Source organism: Conger conger, chromosome 4 (assembly GCF_963514075.1).
Source record: "Conger conger chromosome 4, fConCon1.1, whole genome shotgun sequence".
Classification (NCBI taxonomy): Eukaryota; Metazoa; Chordata; class Actinopteri; order Anguilliformes; family Congridae; genus Conger; species Conger conger.
In genome coordinates, this window is record NC_083763.1 from 63,736,402 (window position 1) to 63,762,425 (window position 26,024).

Genomic DNA, 26,024 nt, shown 5'->3' on the forward strand with positions numbered 1-26,024 from the left:
TTCATTAGTGCAATTCAAATTCTATAATCGCTCATTTTTATTCCAGGGTTGTCGTATATTTGGGGTTCTGCAGTGATGCACCATAGCTTCCGCAGACCACACCTACATTTGTGCGGCTGAAATACATTCTATTCATCTCATCTCCAGCCTCTCTGTGCCTTCTAACCTGTGGGAAGCTCCCAAAAAGTGTCGTAGCTCACAGCTCCTTACAAAACAGCAATTGATTTATTCCACAGACCTGGTACGAGTGGTTTTCAAATTATGTTTAATTTGTAAATTCTATATACACCATAAAACTGAAATTGACCGCTCATAGATGAAGCGAAATACGTAGATTACCTAGTAAGAACGGTACATGTCAAGCTCTATATATATATATTATTATATTGGATGGTAAGTGAATAGTTGGTTCTCGTAGTCGACGTGTTGGAAGGGCCAGAGATGCACGGACGGAGTGTCTCTGAAAGGGCAAGGCTTGTGTTGGGCACCCAAGACCAGGCTCTCCTGCCTGGTCTAAACCGACAGAAGGGTTACTGTGGCACTAATCACAGAACATTTTAATGATGGTTACAGGAGGAATTTGTTATGACGCAGAGTGAATTGCAACCTGCTGCGTATGGGGCTGCGTAGCCGCAGACCAGGCAGGATAGCCCGTTCGAACCCCCGTCCACCATCGGCACACAAGCCTCAGAACGATCTCGGAGCAATGGAAGAAGGTCGCCTGGTCCAGCGAGTCCCGTTTTCCTTTACATCATGTGGACAGCCGGGTCAGCGTTGGCCATTTACCTGAGGAAGTGTGATGCTCTGGGCAGTGTTCTGCTGGGACACCCTGGGTCCTGCGGACGTCGATTTGACACGTGGCACCTACCTAAAAGTGCGGACCAGGTACACCCCTTCAGAGCAACAATATTACCCGATGGCAGTGGCCTCTTTCAGCAGGATAATGCACCCTGCCACACTGCACAAATTGCAGTTTTAGAAATGCTACGATTAAATATTCTAGATGCATTTGTAATTAAACATTTTTATGCAAAAAGAAATAATTCGAAATCGCTTTCATTTTATTACATTTATTTAAAAAAGCAACATTTGCAAACTATAATTTAATGCTTATTACAATTCGTATTAATATATAGAACTCATACACACAATTTGACAACAACTAGCCTATTGTACAATATATATTACTGTCTCAGAGGATGTATTGTGCAAGGTTAATAGAAAGGACTTCAGCAGGCTAAAGGGGGCTAACCACACTAGCTCAGGCACAGGCCACAGTGCTATACACTTAAGCATAATGCATCCCATCAGGCACCTCTGCTTAAGCATTAGTTCATCTCCTGCCTGACATTAAAACTGACACTGATCACTCCGCTCCACGCTGGCTCACTCTGTGATGCATGTCATTTCTGTCCTGGCAAAGGACAGGTTCACCAACCAGACTGCATTTTTTAATTGAATGCACGTTCAATACAAAACAGGCCAGAAACAGAATAGATTATCCAGAGGTAGACGTAACAGTTGCACATGAATGTAATGATTACTATTTGAGGAAAGCTGAATATGAAGAGGGTTCGCACTGGTAAGGAAAGGCCGTCAGTGGACAACCCCTGCTGCTCTAAAGGTCAGTGCAGAAAGGCCACAGGAACTGAGCTGTCAGGGCACACAGTAGTACAGAGGGGCGCTGGGTGTATTGGGGGTGCAGTAGTACAGAGGGGCGCTGGGTGTATTGGGGGTGCAGTAGTACAGAGGGGCGCTGGGTGTATTGGGGGGGGGGTGCAGTAGTACAGAGGGGCGCTGGGTGTATTAGGGGGGTAGTAGAGGGGTGCAGTAGTACAGAGGGGCGCTGGGTGTATTGGGGGTGCAGTAGTACAGAGGGGCGCTGGGTGTATTGGGGGTGCAGTAGTACAGAGGGGCGCTGGGTGTATTAGGGGGGTAGTAGAGGGGTGCAGTAGTACAGAGGGGCGCTGGGTGTATTGGGGACGCAGTAGTACAGAGGGGCGCTGGGTGTATTGGGGGTGCAGTAGTACAGAGGGGCGCTGGGTGTATTGGGGGTGCAGTAGTACAGAGGGGCGCTGGGTGTATTGGGGGTGCAGTAGTACAGAGGGGCGCTGGGTGTATTGGGGGTGCAGTAGTACAGAGGGGCGCTGGGTGTATTGGGGCGCAGTAGTACAGGGGGGTGCAGTAGTACAGAGGGGCGCTGGGTGTATTGGGGGTGCAGTAGTACAGAGGGGCGCTGGGTGTATTGGGGGTGCAGTAGTACAGAGGGGCGCTGGGTGTATTGGGGGTGCAGTAGTACAGAGGGGCGCTGGGTGTATTGGGGGTGCAGTAGTACAGAGGGGCGCTGGGTGTATTGGGGGGGTAGTAGAGGGGCGCTGGGTGTATTGGGGGGGTAGTAGAGTGGCGCAGTAGCACAGAGAGACGCTCAGCCGTGGTAAGTGGAAGGCCCCTCCCAGTCGTGCGTGTCCCTGCGGGCCCGTCCTTGCATGAAGCGCTTGAGGGTCTCGGAGGTGCCGGGCCTCATCCAGGGCTCCGTGGCGCAGGTCTCCACCGAGTAGCGCCGGGCCGAGTCCAGCGGGGTGGGCCTCAGGCTGTCCCCGTCGTCCGAGGACACGTCCCCCGGGGACGGACAGGCCGGGCCGCCCAGCTCCTCCAGACGCTGCATGCGCTGCTGGTTACGGTCCTGCAGCCGCTCCACGCTCAGGCTGGCCTGAGACCGCAGCGACCGCGAGTCCGGCCGCCCCGCAGGCTCTGGGGGGACCGCAGAGGGGCCTCTCTCCTGAAAAACATCATCACTCCTCATGTTCTCTGCTCGTCTCTCTCAGCACACATTAGCCTGACGTTCGGAAAAGCGGGCCGTCTGTAGTAATCCTTCTCTGAATATGCGCAGCTGGGGGGATTAATTCAGGCTCACACATGGCTGTAGTATAAAATAACATTAAGCTTTTAAAAATATATATATACACGTCTACATGCCTCACGTTCTAATGCGGTTAGAAAATTGGACGTGAAAATATGCTAGTCTCTGCTCCCATAATGATCAATGGGCTCTCCAGCTGTGGGGATTATCCAGGATGGGAGTGGATCACTTACATGGCTGTAGTCTATCCTCTCCGCTCCTCTCTCCCTGGCTGAGGGGGGCCTGGTTCTCTGGCCAGGCTGGGCCTTGCCGTCTGTAGGCACTGGGAAAGTGTCGCCCCTCGAGTCTGAAGAAACAGCACGTGGAGTAAGTCGCTTTCTGAAGAGCTTTACGTCTCGTACAGAAAGAGCTTTGAACCGTCTCCCAGTCCTGCTTACACCCACTCCACTGAACCGCCATTCTCTCCTCACCTCCCTCCCTCCCTCCCTCCCTGGCTGGCTGGCTGAGGCTGGCACCCCGCTCCCTCTCAGACTGGCAGCAGCTGTCTGTGCAGCACCCTGGCTGCCATGTTTACACGGGCAGCCTCTGTGTGATCCCAGCACTGCTGCTCTCCACTGGCCACCTGCACTACCCCCACCCCCCCCACTCTGTGTGATCCCAGCACTGCTGCTCTCCACTGGCCACCTGCACTACCCCCCCACCCCCCCCCCACTCTGTGTGATCCCAGCACTGCTGCTCTCCACTGGCCACCTGCACTACCGGATTTTGGGCTTACCAATGAAAGCGCTTTCTGAGTCCAGCAAGGTGGAGCTCAGCAGATTCTCCATTCGGCTGCTCCTCTGAAAGAATACAGGCACTCAGTGTTTGGAAACGTCCTATTTGAAGTGGTCATCACTGAACCCCTGTACCCAGGGCCGGGGGTATTTATCCAGAGTTTAGGTGCACCAGTGTTACATACCCAGCCAGAATAAGAAACTCACCACATCAGTCTGGTATGGCTGAGGGGCCAGGTCGAAGTAGTCTGTGGGGGAAGAGAGAGAGGCGGTTAAAAGCGCTCGGCGTGGTCACCGCTCCTCTCTGTGTGATGAGCAGAGGGATCAGCCACTGACCGGCCGCCTCCCTCCTCTTCATGCGGTTGATCCTGCGCTGCTGCTCCCGGAGCAGGGCCTGCTGCTGCAGCTCCAGGCTCTGATCATCCCCCGGGGGGTCCGGATACGCCTGCCGCACCTCCTCCCGAGACTCGCTGTCTGCAGCGCACACACACACACACGCACATACACACGCACGCACGCATGCACGCATACACGCACGCACGCACGCACGCACGCACGCACGCACGCACGCACGCACACGCGCGCACACACACACACACACACACACGTCAACTGTAACCTCTACCGAGATGATGCAGAGGGCTGGCACTGTTTCAGTTAACGTGGGAATGTAGACCAGGACTCAGCTTCCTACAGTGCTGATGATCCACATGCCTGATTTATACAGCCAATGCATTTGTGTGTGTGTGTGTGTGTGTGTGTGTGTGTGTGTGTGTGTGTGTGTAACAGGATGAGAGCTACTCAGTCACCCCCTCCTCCCCCAGGTGAGTGTGGGGGTGGCAGTGTGGGACAAGGCCAGGTGGAGACCTGTCACTCAAAGGTTAGTGGAAATAACTTCAGTGGCTCAGGCGGCTCCTGTCCCTGAGACCGGACACACACACACCGCAGTCTGCGCCAGTATTGCATGCTAAGTGCGCACTAATGCATGCATGCACACACACACACACACACACACACAATTCCTATCTGTGAACTCATTCAGCTCATTTCCTTTGCTAGTCCCCCGTTTCCTTGGTTGCAGCCAAGCTTTCCGATGTTGATTGATGCATTTTATGGTCATATGGAGCCCTCTTATTATTCATTCATGACATCATGAGCTAGGCCGAAGCCAAAGCCAGTTGAGATCCAGACTAGGCAGATGAGGGTCTGGGAGGTAAATGAGCTTGGACAGAAGGGTATTCTGGTATTCTGGCTGTCTTAGAGGGACCTCCAGCACCTACTGGGAGAATGGGAAATGAAACAACTAACCCCAGCTCCAGAGCCAGGAACAGACACTGCATTGATGCATCATTATCTCCAACCGCCTGGCAGAGGCACTTCTTTTGGGTAAAGAACTACTCCAACTATACACATTGTCCATCTGTACTGCAATTCATATTGATTGCCTTGCTGAAGGGTACAATGGCAACCAATCACCCAACAGGAGAGCTGAAGCTACATCCTTTCCTTTGATAGCGATTGAGATGGGAGGTTTTAACTACAGACAGTGCTAAGTGAAGGGAAGCTCCTGTGGCACAGCTAGCAGCAGCGCTCAGAGAAGAGCTGTGTCTGGACTGTGTCTGGACTGTGTCTGGACTGTGTCTGGGCTGTGTCTGGGCTGTGTCTGGGCTGTGTCTGGGCTGTGTCTGGGCTGTGTCTGGGCTGTGTCTGGGCTGTGTCTGGGCTGTGTCCGGACTGTGTCCGGACTGTGTCTGAGCTGTGTCCGGGCTGTGTCTGGGCACTTGCCTCTGTATTTGAGCTTGTTGAATTCGCGGATGTTCTGTGGGTTGATGGGCCCCGCTGCTTTGATGGAGTTTCTCCTGACCGGCGCCTGCAGTCTCTGCCTCGCCATGTCGAACACGTCCACCTGCGCCCGTTCCCTGCGCCTGGAAACAAGAGTGTCGCAGGTCGCAGACTGGACACCGGAGCGCTAAACGCTGCAGCCTAAAGCAGCAAGCCTGAACACACAACGCTATGGTGTCCACACACGCTATGGCCTGAACACACAATGCCATAGCCTAAACACAGAGCAACACTATGGGCTGAACACACAATGCCATAGCCTGTAAACCCAATACTATGGGGCCTGAACACACAACGCTATGGCCTAAACACAGAGCAACACTATGGCCTGAACACACAATGCCATAGCCTGTAAACCCAACACTATGGGGCCTGAACACACAACCCTACAGCCAGAACATACAGCAACACTATACTACACACACAATATTGCATAAAGAACACACACATGCACGCACACACCACTACAGCCTGAATACACACACACACACACACACACACACACACACACACACACACACACACACACACACACACAGCACCTCCCAGATGTTACAGGCTTTGAGTGACAGCTCCTCCATTTTACACAAAGGAAGCAGAGGGGTCTAACTGAATGTACTGAGAACACAGCAGGCTCACTACTTCGCTGAACCTCAGAATCAATGCACCAGTAGTGAGCTTCAGTACCACATGAGTCACATCATGGAATAAGCTACGTAAGCCACTTATGGTCTGAAAATCCTCTGGCTAGCAGGGCTTGAGGATACATCCCCATCTCCTGAAAAGGAAATATGGAGCAGCTGAAACATGAACATCAGCCCCATCCCTTACAGAATGAACTCATTTAATTACTGGCCTTCATCAATCACTACGGGGATGACTTCATATCAGCCTTCCAGGCTGCTTGCACGCCAGGGCCAGCTAAAGCACCATGTCTTGGTGTAGCGACATTCAGCGTGGACTGGAATCTAATCCTGCCAGTGCCAATGGCAAATACATCAGTCAGCGAGGGAGCGATTCAGTCAGGCGAGGGAGCGATTCGGTCAGCGAGGGAGCGATTCAGTCAGCGAGGGAGCGATTCAGTCAGGCAAGGGAGCGTTTCAGTCAGCGAGGGAGCAATTCAGTCAGCGAGGGAGTGTTTCAGTCAGCAAGGGAGCGATTCAGTCAGGGAGGGAGCGATTCAGTCAGGGAGGGAGCGATTCAATCAGCGAGGGAGCGATTCAGTCAGCGAGGGAGCGTTTCAGTCAGCGAAGGAGCGTTTCAGTTAGCGAGGGAGCGTTTCAGTTAGCGAGGGAGCGATTCAGTCAGCGAGGGAGCGATTCAGTCAGCGAGGGAGCGATTCAGTCAGGCAAGGGAGCGATTCAGTCAGCGAGGGAGCGATTCAGTCAGTGAGGGAGCGATTCAGTCAGGCAAGGGAGCGATTCAGTTAGCGAGGGAGCGATTCAGTCAGCGAGGGAGCGATTCAGTCAGCGAGGGAGCGATTCAGTCAGTGAGGGAGCGATTCAGTCAGGCAAGGGAGCGATTCAGTTAGCGAGGGAGCGATTCAGTCAGCGAGGGAGCGATTCAGTCAGGCAAGGGAGCGATTCAGTCAGGGAGGGAGCGTTTCAGTCAGGGAGGGAGCGTTTCAGTCAGCGAGGGAGCGTTTCAGTCAGCGAGGGAGCGATTCAGTCAGCGAGGGAGCGATTCAGTCAGCGAGGGAGCGATTCAGTCAGCGAGGGAGCGAATCAGTCAGGCAAGGGAGCGATTCAGTCAGGGAGGGAGCGATTCAGTCAGGGAGGGAGCGATTCAGTCAGGGAGGGAGCGATTCAGTCAGCGAGGGAGCGATTCAGTCAGCGAGGGAGCGATTCAGTCAGCGAGGGAGCGAATCAGTCAGGGAGGGAGCGATTCAGTCAGCGAGGGAGCGATTCAGTCAGGGAGGGAGAGATTCAGTCAGGGAGGGAGAGATTCAGTCAGGGAGGGAGAGATTCAGTCAGAGAGGGAGCGATTCAGTCAGGGAGGGAGGGTTTCAGTCAGCGAGGGAGCGTTTCAGTCAGCGAGGGAGCGATTCAGTCAGGGAGGGAGCGTTTCAGTCAGTGAGGGAGCGTTTCAGTCAGGGAGGGAGAGATTCAGTCAGCGAGGGAGTAATTCAGTCAGTGTCTCATTGGCCATTAGAGACATCTCTGCTCCATCAGGCATCTTCAGTTCAGCCCACAGCTTTTCGACTGGATTGAGGTCCGGAACTGAAGAGGGCAGATGAAAGACCCAACCACAAGAATGTGAAGGATCAAAATCCCTCAAAATGTGTTTTTATTCTTATCAAGCATGACAGGAAAAGACTTATGTAATCTTTGCCAGAGGTGGATGCACCAAGTACTAAACTATGGGTGCCCATAATTATGAAACCTTGATTTTGGTTAAATATATTTTTGTTGTTAAATGAATGCTTGATTTTAGTCAGTTCAGTTTAAAAATGCATGAAGTACAGCATATATCTTGGCATTTTGAGTTTCTCAATAATTCTATTTTTAATTTAAGTATTTTTTTATGTGCATTGTCTGTCAGGGGTGCCAATCATTCCTGAGCCCACTGTAGGTCTGCCTGTGACAGCACAGAGCAGGCCCTGGGGAACAGCCCAGCTTAACTTATGAAGACAGATTTCCATTCCATAACTCACATGCATGTTTTTATAGCATACAAGCTGCTGTGATTCTATAAACTTGGCAACTTGGCTAATCATTATCGACGGGGCAGTTTTGGCTTTAGGTAATTGAAAATACTGTACATTTCAGCCAGTGGTGTGCTGATTGTATATCTCGCAGTGGCCTACCTGGTGGTGACAGGGCTGTCCGGCGGCTCGCTTTCCCTCTCGGTCTGCTGCAGTTCCTGGTCCAGCTTCCTCTGTACGCTGTGCAGCTGTTTACGCAGGGACGAGAGCTCGCCGATCACGCCTGCCTGTTCCACTAACACACGCACGCCTCTTACACTTCTGACCACACACTGCTGCGGTGACACACAGAGGTTTTAGGGTGGCCGGCATTACCTGTTCTCGGCTGGGTTTTCCGGGCGGGCACCGGTGGGGAGGGCGGGACGGACATGGAGCGCTCCTGCAGAAGATCGGGGAGACCGTTACAACTGTCCTCCCAAGTGTTACTTCTTTTCTGGGCACACTGCATTACTTACAGTGTCTTACATTTAGCAGACTTAACTATACTGTAGGAGTAAATGACTAAAAAGGACTAATCAACCGATTAGTATCTCCAATCCCATCTCATATCTAGAGTTACTGGAGACGAGGACTCATTCAGAGGACTTGAGTGTTCTTGACCTCAAACTAAGCTGTTCATCTGCACAGGGCTGTGTGCGGAGGTCTAGATGAGCACTAGACACTCACAGACAGGGTAGTGCTGGACCGGCTCTCCACAGACCGGGGTCTGGACCGGAGTTGAGAGGCGAGCCTTTTCTGCACAGCTGGGATTGGTGGAGACGGCTGCCTAGGCGTCTTCTCAAAGGAATGCAAGAGTGCACAAAGTGAACTGCGATCCATAATGAAACTGTTTGCTTTCATTAGAATACAGCACACACACACAACCGCCTTTTCCATTTAATGTCACCCAGCTAAATCTTTAGTCTAGTCTTGTGGGCTCATAGGGCTGGCGAGTCAGTTTCATCCTTCAGAGATAATTTACACGAAGCGTAAATGGTCTATTTTATCCAGTGGAGTGTGTGGGTGTGTGTGTGTGTGTGTGTGTGTGGGTGTGGGTGTGTGTAAGCTGCACCTCCTCCATCTGGACCCTCTCCCTCTCGCTCTGCTTTCTCAGGATGTCGTTCTCCCTCTCCTCCTCCTGCCGCTTCCTGCGCTCCTCCTCTTCGCGACGCTCCTTCAGCAGCCGGATCTGCTCCTCGTTCTGGGCGTTTTGCTGTGGAGCAGGAGCAGAAGATGTTGCTGGAGCAATGAGGCCGCTCCTGAGTCACTATGAGTGCTCCACTGTAGGCCTCTATCAGCTTCTACAGGCCGTGACCACGGCCATTCACCATTCATAAGGCCATCACAGCAAAGTCTCTTACACCGAGTATCATCACACTACTACAGCCTTACAGCCTAGGCTCATTTCTTTCTCAAAACACTTACCTCCCTCTCCTTCCTCTTCTTTCTCTCCTGCTCCTCCTCGTACTCCCTCTGGATGCAAGCCCTCTGCTCCTCCAGCCTCTTCTCCTCCCTCTTCTCCTCCAGCTTGAGGCGCTCTCGCTCCTGCGCCTCCTTCTGCCGCTTCTCCTCGATCTGCTCCACAGAACCGGGCGGGGCCGGCCTCATGTGAGAACCACCCGCGGGGTGAGGCTTCACTACTCCCCCACCCCTGCAGAGACCAGGGGCTCCACTGCCCCCTCAGACCTGCCTGTTTAAATGAGCCTCTTCCTCCACTGCACATTCATTACACCAATTAGGCTGATACGGGTTGTGAAACGGGGTTTGGTGGTGGGCGTGAAGTAAAATGTCAAAATCTACTTCTTATCACGAGTCTCCCCTTAGGTTTAGATACTTTAAATGCAAATACAGTCTTCTAACAGGAGTCCTGCATACACGACAAGGTGCCAAATTACCAGCTTATAGCTTTAAAAATTGTGAAAAACTAAAGTGTTAATGTTTCTCAAAATGCTGAAGCCCTGTTGAATATTATTGCATTCACAACCTTGCATGACAGATTTCTTGAGACCGATGAATAAAATATATTGGAATGTAAGGGTTTAAAGCCCACAGGGAAATTAACATTTCCAATCATCTATCAGGATGCTTGGTGATGTAAAACATGGTTACCAGGTTTACACACACAGTAAACAAATCGAGATAACTGTCCACTTGACACGTAAGGATATTGCTTCCATTTCCTTTATCACAGCATTAAAAATGTGAAGTGAATATAACGGAAATGGAGAAACTGAGCCCATTTGTGCCTGAACAGCATGCTCACCACATACACTACATGCACATGTCATGTGACAGTCACATGGTTTCATTCCTAAAGGGCAACAGAGCGCAGAGGTGATTCAAAATGTCATGCCTTGTGGCAAAAAAGGAAAGAAAGAAGTGAAATTACAGAAAATTAGTGTGGGTAATGTGTTATTAAACAACACATTCACTGGTTACAAGTCACATCTTTTTCAAAAATCAAAAAACAAACACAACACATTTATTATAGGAAAATAAACCAGTGTGCCATCAGTAAGGCAGTAAGGATAGAGGCTGGATGAAGTGAGCGTACTCTTGCCTGCCATCTGGGGACTTGATTGGCAGATTATACTGAAACTATTACTGTGTGATATGGGCCAGGATCTGGGAGACCAGGAGCACCACCACAGCAACATCACCCTCCGGCATGGCTTTCAATGGAGTCCAGCTCCAGGGGGGGTATGTGAACGCACACTGCGAGCTCTGAAAATGGCACATACCTGCTGTTTGAGGTATTCACTGTATTTGTTCTGTTCGTGAATCTGCTGCGGTGTTGGTACATCCGCAGAAGCATTGCCCCGCGGAAAGCCAGGACCCTGGGCATAGGAGTACCCTGCCAAAACAAGCACAACCTGGCTGGTCTCTGCAGAACGGAGCAGTACAGGGAGGCGTTCCGTGTTAACGGGCAGGGGTTTTTCAGGCGGGTACCTGAGATCCGGTGGGGGGTGGGAGCTCGGTCCTCAGACCCCGCTTTCTTCCCTCGGGATTCGGGGTTCAGGTACGCCTCCTCGTTCACCTTGTGCATGCGATTCAGATCCGCTGGGGAAACCACGCAGGGTCGAGTCAACAGCCCCGTGAAACACGCACATCCTTCTGATATTCAGACAGCTGCACTGAGCTCATATCAATTATATTCTGAGAAAGGGCCATGCAAGGTCTTCCTGCATTATTAATACACAGTAGCCACTGCTCTAGATTAATGAAAGATGGAAGATTTTGGCAGTCTTTCCAGTACTGAGCATCAAATTATTTTGATATATAATGATAGATTCATATGATGCGAGTGAGATGGATTTTGGAACGTGGAATCATGCTTTTGAATGATAAACACAGATGATGCATAATGGATGTGTTCTGGGAGGTGGGGAGGAGAGCGGACGTACTGATGAGGTTCCCCCAACTGTCCCGCAGTGGTGCGCCTCCCCCACCCTTCCCCCAGGGGTTGTAGGTCCTCCTCTCCGCGTCCAGCTGGGCCTCGAAGCGCACCTTTTCTTCTTTCTCCTGTTTATTACGCTCCTGCCTTTCTTGCATCTGCCACCGGGGTTTTAAACTGGTCAGTATACACTCAGTCAGCACTTTACTAGGTATTTATTTCACTTGTTTTTTTTACATTTACATTATTGGCATTTGGCAGACGCTCTTATCCAGAGCGACGTACAGTTGATTAGACTAAGCATGAGACAATCCTCCCCTGGAGCAATGCAGGGTTAAGGGCCTTGCTCAAGGGCCCAATGGCTGTGCGGATCTTATTGTGGCTACACCGGGATTAGAACCACCGACCTTGTGTCTCCAAGTCATTTACCTTAACCACTACGCTACAGGCCGCCCCTGTAGACTAAAGTCTTCTGCTGCTGTAGCCTATGCACTTAGAGGCTTGACGCATTGTGTGTTCAGAGATGCTCTTCCGCATACCACTGTTGTAATGTGTTGTCATTTGTGTTACTGTCACCTTTGACCAGTCTTGCCCTTCTCCTCCGACCGCTCTCATTAACAAGGCATTTCTGCCCACAGAACTGCTGCTCGCTGGATGTTTTTTGTTTTTCACACCATTCTCTGCAAACTCTAAATACTGTCGTGCGTGAAAATGAGATCAGATCAGCAGTTTCTCAGATACTCAAACCACCCTGTCTGGCACCAACAATCATTCACTTAGATCACATTTCTTCCTTATTCTGACATTTGGTCTGAACCTCTTGATCACGTATGCATGCTTTTATGGATTTAGCTCCTGCCACATGATTGGCTGACTAAATATTTGCATTAACAAGCTGGTGTGTAGGTCTACCTAATAAAGTGCTCACTGAGTGCATGTAATCAGGCTACACAGTTTTCCTAAAGGGATGCTATGGGCTACTTTCTGGCCTGGCAGAGAAAGTGGCAGAAAGATAACTTTTGACACTTAGCTACCAAGAATGCTAATTATAAAGGAAGTGATGTATTTTTATGACCTCCTCCTGCCAAATCCCTGGATCTCATCACTAATACAAAGCACTGGCTCCAGTGCTACTGCCATCTGCACCGTAATCCAGGCTATTATCCCTGATAAACCAGGCAGCAGAATTCAGGGTGGGGATTCATACCTCCATACACTTCAACGGATACACCCTTCACATTCCCAGTCAGATAATATCCCATTTCTCTCCTCAGTATTCAGATCTGCATGCATTTTGGGATTACTTTTAGAGAATTTTAGTTTAAATCAATGTGGAGTAATTCCCCCAGGACATCATATCCACCACTGCTAGTATACTCGACCAGTACTGAAGGCTCTTTTAATGGAAAGGAAACTGCTAGGGCAGGGATCTGCTGCCCTGGTCCAGGAGAGCAGCAGGGTCTGCTGGTTACCGTCATCACTCCACACTGAATTAATCGATTAGAGCAGTTCATAACCAGGTAAAGTTAGTTAACTAATTTGCGACTGAATTGGGTGCCGATTTTAAGGTGAAAACATAAACCAGCAGAGCATGCACCTGTCCAGTACCAGGGATCCTCATTTACCTTTTACCCTTCCATATCCCACGATGCACTTGAGAGCAGATCTAAGAGGGCAGTTGCCTTGGACAGATGTTGCAGATTCAGGCTCGGTGGGTGTACCATACCTGTTTTCTGAGTGCTTCCTGGTAGCTCTGCATGCTCTCTTTGCTCTGCTTGGGCCTCTCTGTGGGGAAGACCCCGACTACAGCACCAGCTCCAACTCCAGTGGGTCCAGTTCCCATCTGACTCATCTGCCTTTTACAGACAATTTACAGCATTTCAAAATCCAGATCTGAATGCACATCATAGAGACTTGGGCAAATCACTTTATTCCAAGTCAGTATAATTCTAAAGATTACTGACAATTTCAAAAGAGGCAGCAATTTTCACCAACATTCGGAACTTTCATGGACACATATTTTGACTAGATTATCATGGATCTGCAGAAGGGTTTTCAAATTCTGCCTGCAGCTACAGAGCTGAGCAAGAAAAACCTTTAGATTTCCCCAAGGTCTAAAAGTGCTCACCTTTTATTCATCAGTTGTGAAATGTGTTTAGATTTTTTAAAGTGGTTTGTAATAAAATAATTATTCAAAATCGTTTTTTGTACGTTTCCTTTTTTAAATAATTCAAATGACATTGGCGAATTGCAACTATAATGCACTCAAGCATCATTTGCCACCCAAAATTGACTTGAATAAAATAGTTTCCATTTGCTAAAAGCCTGCAAGCCTCTGAGCTGAAGCTGCTGATCGGAATGCTGTGATCACATCAATCAAATCACCCCTGGGAGCTCTGTGCTTTCTCCTAAGTAAGACACTGGAGCTGCATGGGAGCATCAGGTGACTGACTCACACCATCCTCCAGAAGAATAACCTTGACCTGAGCTTACCTCCAGCTCCGACCAGCTTGTGTAGTGCTCCCCCTACTGGCACTCACGGGAACCTCAACCATCGGATGAAGCTGTACACTCCTACCCGTTTCAAAAGTGCACCCTGACATTGTGTTTTCCGTTGCATATACTCCACAGGTCTGAGATCAGTGTTAACAGACTGATGTCATCAGGACCCTACAGCCCCAGAAGTAATCAGGTACACAGCCGGGCTGAAGTGTGTGTTATTAAGCGTGTGTCATTAGACTGGGGCTGAAGTGTGTGTTATCATATGGGACACTCACTGTGGTGGTCCTCCTGTGTGCTGGTAGGGAGGGGCTCCAGGCGGTAGACCCCCAGCTGGAGGTCCATCTGTGCAGGGGCACACAGTCACAACAGTCACCTTCCAGCGAGAATCATCTGCCTACAGAGAGCCACTCTCCAAAACCAGAACTTTACCATGCAAATTACCTTCTGAAACGTATCAGTGCATTTCACTGAAGCATGAAATTAATGTGAAGTTTTCTAGAAAAGTCTTTGAGTATTTGAAAATGAACCCTCATTGAAAATGAAGTGCTCATTGAAATGTGTGAAACACACCAGGGCAGTCGGCCCAATAGGGCTGATTTAGACACGCTGACTACTGTCCAAACTGACGCTGAAACTCTGTCAAAGACCAACCCAGGTTCACTTTCAGATTCCAGATACAGGGCCTCACAGGGCCATGATCCCATCCTCTGTCGTTACACGTCATTGAAGACTCGAGGAAAATATGACAACTGCTGACAGAGGACTTCTGGATGCCCCTGTACGTCTGGAGTGTGTGCGGAGAGACTCGAGCCTCAGAAAACATGCTGTATTGCTTAAGATGGATGACACCGTCTTGTGAGCCTAATTATTATGGAGTTTATTATCGATCTGCTGAAGGAGCTAGGTAATACGCAGTAATGACCGCCCATGGAAGTTATGCTTCAACACAGCATAGATGACTGTTGGAATCGTGACAGTTGGATTATCAGACTCAAAACAAGCTCCAGAGCAATACAGCTTTTGAAAGAAATGGTCCTTGAACACTGACCATGCATAGCCCTCATTGGCAGCATACAGACAAATTTAATTGGTCCTTTAATCATTACGAATGTAGTGTTTGGAAATTCCAAAGCGTAGACAAGTAGCTATGTTTCAGAACTTCCCTTGAAACCACCTGAAGTTTTTTAATGTTCTGAAATATAGAGACATCGTGATCAATGAGAGCAGCTTGCGTTTCATGAAGGGAGACAGGCTTACAGTACGCCAGGCTGGGGTCCAGAGGATTTCTGGCTCCATAGTAGTAATAGGCCGCATCGTACGGAGTTCGGTACGCGTCTGTCAGTGTGGGTGGAGGGGGAGGCAGGGCCCCTGTGATTCTACAGGCAAACAGCACAACACTATTAATACAGACAGCCACTACAATTTTCTAAAATGAACAACATGGCATGAAAGATAAGGAAACCAAACAAACAAGTGTAATCGGGGAATACAGATTTTCACCCCTTCTGGCAAAATGCCATTACTGCATTAGTTATGCACACACACACACACACACACACACACATACATGTATGCACACGCATGTACATAAATAAAGAAGCATTTTCTCCACACAGAGTGGTCACTGTGTGTAATAGCATGCCAGCTCATGTAGTGGAAGTAGAAACTCAGGGGATGTCATGACCAGGCTTCATGTAGTGCTAGATACGGTCTAACTTTTAGGTAACCTATGAACACTTTAGGGGCAGGAAAATGGCGAGCATTATCGGTAGTCGTCTCTCAAAACAACACTTAAAAACTATTAAAAATAGAACAATATGAAGAGGCAGAGAGCTGAAAAACTCATCGGCCCTTACATGCCCTGTTGTTGGGCTGCATGGTGTGTTCTCAGTGTTGTGTCCAGCTCAGTGGCAGTAGACAAAGCTGTGAGCAGAGGTACCTGGGGACCATGATTTCTCCCAGAGTGTCAGACAGGCCTCTGTGGAAGTCCTGGTTGGGAGCGCCCGCCCCGCCCTGCCCTGCTCCAGCCCCACTGCTGTACAGCCCGGGGGCCTGGAAGGCCAGGCGAGGCTGGTGCGGGGGCCCCTGGTCCTCCGGGTCAGCGGGGGGCCTCTCCTGGCGCTGCCGTCTCTCCGACTCCGAGCCCAGCGCGTCCAGGCCCCGCCCCGGCCGGTACGGGACGTCCCGCCTCTTGTCTTCGTAGTCCCGGGACACCGCCCCAAACTGCTTGATCCGGTCCGGCTGTGAGTGACAGCGCAGCAGGGTGAGAGACGGTAGGTCAGTGCAGCGTTTCAGGGGAGAGGCCGCCTCACATCGGAATGAGGCACAGGGCAAACCTGCACACCCAGAACATTTTCCCCACCGAAACGGACGGAAGTCTAAAAGGGTTTGTGGAAATACTGACTCAAAAGCACAGTTTTAGAGACAATGGGTGGTCCAAGTTGCAACCCACTATTTGAGCCTCCCTCTCAAATAAATTATTCCATTCCCAGTAAATTATTCCATCCCCAGAGATGCGTTCACTTTATGCATTCACTGTTCCCTTCATGCCATTTTATACTGCTTCAAGGGACGTTTTATCCAATGTGATAGTTCTCTGGGAATTAACAGAGGAGGACATGGTGCAAGTCCACACATGGTGTCTACCTGTGACTTTGATGCCCAGACAGTCAACGGGTAATGCTCTTTAGAAAGAAGAAAAACAGCAAAAACAATCCTAGCGGCATGCTTAAAACAAGATTACTGGCAGAAATAAAAAAATGTGTCAAGAAACATTCTGCAATGCAGTGACGATATTAGACCAAATGCAGGGAACCTAAGGGTTAGAAGAAAAGTACAGATGTCAGAGAAAGTCATGCTTGACCCAAGTCTGCCCCCTACTGTACGTTAAAAGGTACATGCACATTTACCTGCTCCTGGTTGTGCTTGAAAAACAGAACCACGTTTCGTTATTAAATTCTGCCCACACAAAATAACCATATTTCATGAGGCTTTGCTATTTTATTTATCACAGGATCCACATTTTTTCCATTTTATTTTACCTCTATTCTGACTCCAAGAAAACCAGCCTGCCTTCTAGAAGACACCTGAAAATAACATGTCACATAGTGCTTCACATACAAAATCAACATTTTCTAAACACAGCTCTGCGGATCGGCAAGCTTTTCATTTTTTTTTAAACCAGGACAGTACTTCTTGTGAAACAAACCATTGTCAACACCCCATCACAGTACAGAATTATATTTGAAACAGTGTGTCAGTGTAGCCAGTGGCATAGTGTCTATGCCCTTCAGTTTGTTATGCTCATTTCAAAAAGACATGTTGGAACAAATATAGTACCATTTTCTCTGGGTCAACAGCTCCAGTAGCAGCAACTCTGAGCTCCAGTTCCTTCTCCCTAAAGGAAAAAAACATCACAATGGCGCTGTTCGTTCGTTCCACAATCCCATTGCTAAAAAGTACATTAACTAAACTGCCTTAAGTAAATTGACTGATTTGACTTTGATAAAATAATTGATAAACACAGAACGTAGAGCAGCCCTCGGCATCTCTCTTGGCTGACGACTCTCGAACAACGGCTCAATCCCCCGTGGAGGAATCTCACATTTTCTCCTGACTAACAATCTGCCAGAATGTGTCAAACTAGTGCCGAAAAAAGAACTTCACCTGCATAAAATGAGAGGGCAAACGGGAGACGGGGGGAAGCCAATTAACGGTGTGCAGCGCAAGCGTGGAACCTCTGGCACCCTGCGCGGCGCCGTCGGGTGAAGAAGGCCCGACGGCGTCGCAGAGGAGCGATCGCAGGGTGACAGCTTCTGCACTCCACAGCCATTAGCACAACACTCACTTCCTCCTGTTCCTCTGCTGTTCGGCCATTTGCTCCTGCAGTTCCCGCCTGTATCGCTCCTTTCTCGCCTGTGTGCCCACATTTCCGTCTGCAGCTCCTGCCCGATGACGCAGCGTATTGTTTAAAAACCGAACAAACAGAAAATAGAAAACAAAAGCCACTGCGTTCTGTCTGACTTGGTGCGGTGTGGTAGGTGCGTGGGTTTGTGTCGCATGGCTGTTGAAGGGTGTCATTTGGGGCCGTTGCTGAGATTCAGGAAATGGAATCAAATTTGTAGGTTGAAAATGTACCATTTAAAAAAAAAAATAATATGAGATCATGAGAGACAGGCTTGCGTGGTTTCAGAGCCGATGCCATTCTGAAGTCTATGAAGCCCACAAGCAAAATCCAGATTGCAGCACCTGTCATTTTCTCTGTGCATATTTGGTTGTCAATCATTAAGACTGTTCTTGATTTATTTTTATACCAACAGTAAATATAGATTGCAAAAGACTTTGATAAGAACTATACACTCAGTGAGCACTTTATTAGATGTTGTTGTTGTGGAATGATTGTTGGTGTCAGACAGGATGGTTTGAGTATCTGCTAATCATCTGCTTTTCCCACACAAAAGTCTCTAGAGTTTGCAGAGAATGTGAGCAACAGTTGTTAATGAGAGAGGTCAGAGGAGAAGGGCCAGACTGGTCAAAGCTGACAGGAAGGTGACAGTAACGCAAATAACCACACATTACCACAGTGGCAATGTGGCAGTCTGCATCTCTGAACACACAACGTGTCAAACCTTTAAGTGGATAGGCTACAGCAGCAGAACACCAATAAGTCAAAAAAGTCGAATAAATACCTAATAAAATGCTCAGTGTGTATAGTCTACTCTTTTGTATGCCTAGCTGGATGTGTCTGTGTGGACTTTTCATTTCTGCCCAGATCACCAGCCACATGCTAAACCACATAGAGAGGCTTGGAGACGGACAGCAAGGAAATGAGAAGATTTCATCCGCTTCAAATAAGAAATGTCAATATTCCAGTAAAATTATAATGGTGCTACCACCTTTATTTGTTTTGAAGGCTCATGGGGAAAAAATATGGAGCGCAGAAATCAAAGAATGTACGGTCATACAATACTAAGAGGGTTAGTGTCACATTCAGATATGAAATATTGACATTATGTGGAACGAATTTGAGAATTATTGACTGTGAAACTTTGATTAACAATACTTTAAGTATTCATACTGAACTGTAAGGAACAGCATATGCAATTTGTTTTTATTTTCAGTGAAGATTTTCCATTGTATAATAGAATGATGAAAAAACAGAAAATAGTCATTTCTTAAAAAAACCTGGCTGATAAGTCATTTCATTACAGAGCCACGGTATACACGTGTGCATGAATATTACATAACCTTCCTTATTTAAAACACACACACACACACTCACACCTTACCGATCATCAGTCCTGTGGCAAACTCAGCCCTGTCCTTGATGTTGACTGATTTGGCCCTTTCAACTGGCTGTGCTGGTTCCTGTGTCTGCAGCCTGATGCACAAACGCACGCACAGAGAAAGGGCTATACATCTGTACACAGACCTGATCAATGCTGCAATGATACAATCACCCCAACTGTACTTCCATACGCAGAGATCTGATATTCCATTACTCTATCCCACCACCCACTAAAGTATAAACAAAACCACCTCTCGAGCAGATCCATCACCAATTTGAGTACACAAGGCCAATTTCTCCACTGTAAATTCAGTCTCCTGGGCATTGAAACACACTACCTCCTTACATACATCACCATTCTTATTGACAGGTACCGACAGCACAGTGTCCCTAACACTAACAGCATGTTGATCGGACACCTCAAAGAGAGAACTGGACATGTCATAATCTTTACCCATCATTTCACCTCTGTAAACTCCCCATTCCTACACCCCCATCCCCTCATTTTCAGAAGAGACCAGTACCTGGGATTGGGTGCAGCGGACAGGATCCTTGGATTCCTCTCTTGATGGTCATCTTTATAGATGGGAGTGGCCTCCACCTTCCTCCTCTCCCAGTGAACTCTGTGAGGTAGAGAGATGGCAAACTTCAGTGATTTAACCATCATTAAACATCTCACTAGGGACAAAAGCTGAGCATTAGCTATACCTAAACTACACAACCATGTGCAGCATGGTTAACTGACCATTGAACTGTAACCATGTTCAATTGCATTGTTTCTACCAAGAAAAATGTATTAAAGAACTCAATACAACCTTATGGGCCCAAAGAAACTTCACGAACACCACTTTCAGTATAATGCATAAGTCAGCTGAGGAGTCGAGTATAACCACCAACCATTAGCAGTAAAAGACAGGAGACACTGCAATCACATTCCTAGAGCTGCACCTGTCATTCCTCGGTCTTTGGGCATAATGACCCATTTCAGGGTAATCATCGGAGTCATCGACTGCTCTCTCTCTTAGTCTTGGCACTTCTCTGAAAGATAATTTCAAAAATAAGTAAGAGTTATAGTTATAGAGGTGAATTTTCACTGCAGTCATCACTCTATCAGAAGAGACTGAGCATGAAATGCAGAGAGAGTTTTTCTGAATGGCTGTGTGCTCAAAGCGGGAGCAGACGGTCTCCAGCAGTACCGGTCAGGCCCGCGGGGCAGTCTGTGCCCTCTTCTCTCTGCGTATTCAGGCTCCCGGGTCCTCCTGGGCCTCCTCTCCACAAAGTCCACCTCCTCTTCGGAGTAATCGTCCTGGGAGTCGTACTCCACCCTGGGCATCATGTACCTCCTGTACGGGCCGGCCGGCTGCTCGGCCCAGCGCCTGCGGCCCCGCCCGCCCGGCCTGGACTCTGTGAGGGTGGCGGCGTCCCTCCGGGGCGGGGGTCGCTCCCGGGACGCGGGGGCACTCTGCACCGGCGGGAGTCTGGGGTGGTCCGGACGGGCCCGGGGGACAGTGTGGTGGTCACTGTCCCTGGTCTGCCCCTGCTGAGACAGCACCTGGCCTGTTAGAGAGAGCCTGGGAAACACAGCCAACAGGAGGCTGCGTCCAGTCGCTTCATCTGCGGCAGAGACTAGCAATGCAGCTTTGATTCTGATTTGAACTTTCATTTCATTGTTCCTATTCAGGAAACATACATCTTTGTGAAACGGCACTTCATTCCCATAACTGAGCCATTAGAAAATGAAAGTGGTTCCCTTTTTCATAAAACTAAAAGGAAAAAGTGAATTTACCTGTAAAACATTGGAGTTTTGACTTGGCCTTTCCTGCCTTTGTCCTCTGAGAAACTGATTGTACTCCTGGTTTCTCTCATTTCTTAATCTGTCCTGGAAAGACCAATGACAAACTTATTTTAGAATGTTATGAACCTATTTACAAACGACAATGAAGTCCCACAGTTTCACAGGACTCCTTAAAAACCATAAAGTAACTAAATACATGGATAATGAAAGATTAATTGTCGTACAATGAAATGCAATATACTGCATTTAAATTTTAAAAATGACTCCGTATTCAATCTTGTGGTTGCTGAGAAACACTGATACATCCACAGGGTCTGCTAACAACACCAGCCAGCAAATCGCCATAAATGTTCTGATAAGCAAGTCTGTGCATGCGTAGGCAGGAAACGCTCAATGGTCTCCCAGGGTTTGCAACTGCTCCATTTCCTTCCACCAACTGTTTTACCTCACTGCATTACTGTCATACACAGAACATACCCTTAGCCTGCGTGATTCACAGCTCATCTCCATTATTTACACTTTCCACAGGACGCTCAAGCAAACAGGGCAGACTACCTTTGCAGATCTCCTCTCGGCGATAGGCAGAGACAGCCCCTGTGGGTGCAGGCCTGACACACTGCTCGTGTCCTTTTTCTAAAAATGAAAAACAATGCCGGTCAGATTACTTGATAACGAAGACGGTGGAATATGATCCATGTAGACATGAGTCAGAGTAACCAGCATATTAACAATATGGACTGTGTATGTTTACCAGGGCATGCTACATGATCATATACAAGTGTCATTTTTTTTTCATCACAGTGATATGTCCTTCAGATGCAGCGAATCTGCAGAGGGAACACCCAGATATGTCAGATCAGAACTACAAACCACATTTTCCCCCATTCACAGCGATTCCCATAATTCCTAATGAATAATATCAATTTCTGATCAGCTGATTCAGATTGATTAAAAACACATATTTCTCAGAGTAATCAAGCATACAAGTAATAGTTATAATAACTATACTTATTATAATTCATAAGTTATAACTGCATGGCAGAATAAGCAGCATAACTGATTTAGATAAACATGCTGCTTCCAAAAACTTGTGAAAGTACCCTACCTTTGTTCCCCCATGACAAGTTTTTAGATCTCATAAGACAATGTGTGCTCTGAATACATAGAAAGCATCTCATTGTGGCCCTTAAAGCCATTTAAACCATCAATGACCCCTTTCCTGTGTTAGCCATTGATATTATTATTAATTCCTGTAGTTTCACTAAGACAATAACAATAACTGACTTTAGTATCAAAGTCACCGTTTTGTAGTCTTCATCTTCATGAATGTGTTCCAAGACTCCTAGATTCCTGTGGTCTTTTTTTAATACATATATAAATTTGTCATGAATGCATGTTGAATGTATGCAATTGCATCTCAGTATTGGTCCGATTGCTCTGGCTGACTGCACACTTTTGAACAGCAATGCAATGTAATAGAGATTACCTGAGCCATGTAGCGTCTGTAATCCAGACGCAACTCTTCCTGTAACCTCTGCTTCTTCTTCTCGTAATCTTCTCCCAAAGGCAAGCTTAAGCCATAGCTAGGCTCCACTGAATCAGAAAAGCATATACCATCTCAGATGACTGCAGCTCAGCATTGCACAGTAAATGCACACATGCACTGCTACACACAAGACCACACTGTAGGGAGTGCCATCTGCAGCAGGTGTACAGTAGTCTACCTTTCTGGGCTGAGGACCACTTGGGCAGCGGGCCAGTGTCATTTGTGTCAGTGTTCAGGGCAGCATCTGCCTTTGTCTATCCAGATAACAAAACACAGACAGCATTATTGGAAAAAGACCTGGATGAAAGGTCAAAGTCTGGGCCTAACCCATGATTTTACTGCATTTGTTGGACATTTTTATACACCAGACTTTCAGCATCCAATAGCATTCAATTCATTGCTTGTTATTCCACAGCATCCTTTGCAGTAGGTATATATTTGCATTTTTCCAATCCATTCAAGTAGGACATTTAAAAAATACCTTCAGTAGGATGCTGTAAAATAATTGTCTATCAATTTAGAGAATGTACAAAATGCAATGAAAAGTCCAAATGTACAACAACAAAACAAAATACATGTATGAATGCAACAGGGAAAAACAGCAGACTTACTACCTCAATGATAGTATCCATTACAGATTACATTACATTGAATGGTATTTCATCAATTAGTGTAAATTCAAATACTAAATAGGATTAAGTCATGCAGAAACCAAATCAGACACGTGGCATGGACCAATTCATTCTACAAGAATAATATTTTCAACGATTTATGAGGCAGCACAACACACCCTTATTTCCATGTAAGGTGGATCGTGATCCAGAGTGACCTTTTCCTTTTCAATTCTATCTTCCTCTGGAAAGCGGTGAAGCGTGTCCATTTTCAACGAGTTTCTACATCAAGAACAGAAGGCAAAATACTATCGAATTGCTTCATGAATTATTTATTGAAGTTATTAAAAAGCAAATTGTCTAGCAACAGACACTTTCCGACTGGTTCAGGCAAGACTTAAGAATAGAATACGGTCTCCTTAACGTTGGTTGTTAGGCAACAGCAGTGTACACAATTCGGGGCAGCAGGTTAGGCCATAGGCTACAGCACATCTTCCAACCTTATCTCAAAGATGTTATCGAGCTGGTAATCTTTCGTTTCCCCGCATCATACTCTAGAAACGTATAAGTGAATTCATAAAGGTGTCTGCAACACTGATTGAAAACAATGGTCAGAAAGGTTTAACGTTAGTTCTTCAAACCCATTAATCCAAGCTAACAATCCAAGTTAACGGTGCGCCAACTGCCTGGCACCAGAGCCATGATGAGTTAACACTATTGTCATGGATCTAGGTTATTTGAGTACCGTATGGAACTACTAACTTAAATGAACATTTTAGCGTTTTCTTCATAACTAGTGTTAGTCAATGTTGGATTAGCTAACGATTATCCAGGAAGATGACAAACTGATATTTACACATGGGTAATTTAACGTCAATCGCTGGGCTAACTATCGATAGCAATCATGGTTAGTTAACTTAGAACAAAATTATGTTCAAATAGGCTATTCCCTTCGTATTCCTCATGAATAGTCCCTTTACAGAGCTTTGCTAAAGCCACTTGTACCTTCTATATTAGCACGTTAGCAACATGCCATCATAAACACGTTAGCTTGATGAAAAACTTGCTTACGCTGATACGTTCAACCCAACCGGTCGCTGTGGTATTGTGTTTATAGCAACAGTCGCTAGCTAGTATTACATGTAACGAATTGCAGCCAATGTCGCACCGGTTTTGTATTTTACCCAATCAGGCTCGAAACAGCCCGCATATTTGAAGCGTCTGGTCACCGGAGTTGAGATCCATGTAGGGTTTGTTGTCTTTTTGGGGGAATAGCTAAGTGGTTGTTTATTTAACATTTCTTTATTTAACTGTTCAGTTAAATGTGTCACTTTCATTATAGGCTACCACCTCCATTGGACACCAGTTTAGCCTAGTGAAGTAGCCAATGCTTAATCGGTATGTTTGCTGGTTTAAGAAACTGACATAAATAAGATGATGCGATTAAAGTACCCCTCTGTTAGAATTAACAAATTTCAACAAACCATATCTATAAAAACAACGAAGCCCTTACATGTTAAGTGAAAGTTCACATCTGGATTCAATAAACAACTGAATCAAATATAATCTAAAAGTCGTTTGAAATTTAAATGTTAAATTAATTTTAAAAATAGGGAAATACTACAGTGTGGTTACGAATAGATACTTCAATGAAAGATGCTGTCAGTAATGAGGTGCTGTATGTCCTACAGATGTGTGTCGATATTATATCTAATTTAGCTTTAAAATAACTAACTTGGTGGGATTAATGCTGAAACAATTTCAGAAAGACATTGTGCTGCTTCCGATCTGCAGTCAATGGAAGTAGATATTTTCCTTGAGGGTGTTTTCCGCCCATATTCACTCACACACGCATTATGTGGATTACCTGATATTGAGAGTTAAGAGTAGTTAAAGGAACATAAATCCCAGAATATGAGCAGAATATAAGAAAGAGTTGTTTGTGCTATGCAATTGGCCTTGTAATAGTAATTAGCATCCTACAGTAAACGAACGATAAGGCAAATCGCCATTGAAAAAACCTGATACATAAGTTAACATTTCGTTCCAGTAGCTATGAGACCGCCTACATATTGGTTGTATCGTGTAATAGCAAGAAGAACTATAAGGTCTAATAAACTGTATTGTTATTTATTGGCTAGGCCTATTAGAATTTATAAAGCCTCTTCAGAGAATTTGGAAATAATTTAATGTGACAATAAATACCAGGTAGGGTTTAGAGAGGAAGTCAGATGGAGGGATGAATTGTTACTTAGAACTGACTTAGAACTGGACACAATTTATGATTTACTTCATCCAGCCATGGACAAACTGGGTAATGACGACGATGGTGGTGGTGGTGATCTGATCTAAAATGTAGGTTATACGATTAAAGACAGTAGTTGATTATTTCAGCATTGAATAAAACAGCATTACATGTAATAAAATTGCACTGCAATTCTAGAATCTTCCACCAGATGTCCCCGTCTATGCACCTATATACCTTTTAGCAAAAATGCCAACTGATGCCAAAACAATTTCTCAGTTTAATTCACAATGAAATTGTGTTATTTCCTCTGATGCTTATGATATAGGGTAGTCTTCTATATTTAGGCTACATGTTTTCTCAGTTTTCGCAATAATGGCAGTATCGGGTGTAAAACCTTTCTACACTGAGAACTGTCATGATGATTGCAGCAAAGTTTGTACCAGATATTAGTAATTAGACCAGGGGATACCAGAAGATTTGGGG

At 46.9% G+C, this 26,024-nt stretch overlaps 1 protein-coding gene across 4 annotated transcripts; it reads right to left on the reverse strand.

Moving 5' to 3' along the window:
* Positions 1 to 2,196: 2,196 nt before the first annotated feature.
* LOC133127233 (centrosome and spindle pole-associated protein 1) lies at positions 2,197 to 24,420 on the reverse strand. Of its 4 annotated transcripts, none has more exons than XM_061239959.1 (32): positions 24,365 to 24,420; positions 23,473 to 23,575; positions 22,861 to 22,936; positions 22,623 to 22,729; positions 21,692 to 21,769; positions 21,128 to 21,220; positions 20,538 to 20,878; positions 20,290 to 20,379; positions 19,866 to 19,964; positions 19,343 to 19,434; positions 17,902 to 17,998; positions 17,394 to 17,451; positions 17,096 to 17,140; positions 16,964 to 16,978; positions 15,994 to 16,295; positions 15,312 to 15,430; positions 14,330 to 14,396; positions 13,279 to 13,408; positions 11,563 to 11,710; positions 11,108 to 11,218; positions 10,900 to 11,012; positions 9,584 to 9,733; positions 9,231 to 9,371; positions 8,846 to 8,953; positions 8,495 to 8,558; positions 8,282 to 8,414; positions 5,419 to 5,558; positions 3,970 to 4,107; positions 3,841 to 3,881; positions 3,636 to 3,699; positions 3,094 to 3,206; positions 2,197 to 2,779 (listed from the first exon to the last, which is right to left on the reverse strand). In XM_061239959.1, the coding sequence occupies exons 2-32, from the start codon at positions 23,560 to 23,562 to the stop codon at positions 2,426 to 2,428; spliced, it is 3,717 nt and encodes a 1,238-aa protein (XP_061095943.1). In that variant the 5' UTR covers positions 23,563 to 23,575; positions 24,365 to 24,420; the 3' UTR covers positions 2,197 to 2,425. The 4 variants fall into 4 exon arrangements, with proteins under 4 accessions (XP_061095943.1, XP_061095941.1, XP_061095942.1 ...); XM_061239957.1 differs by having other exon boundaries at positions 20,538 to 20,881; XM_061239958.1 differs by having other exon boundaries at positions 20,538 to 20,881; positions 24,299 to 24,393.
* Positions 24,421 to 26,024: the final 1,604 nt, after the last annotated feature.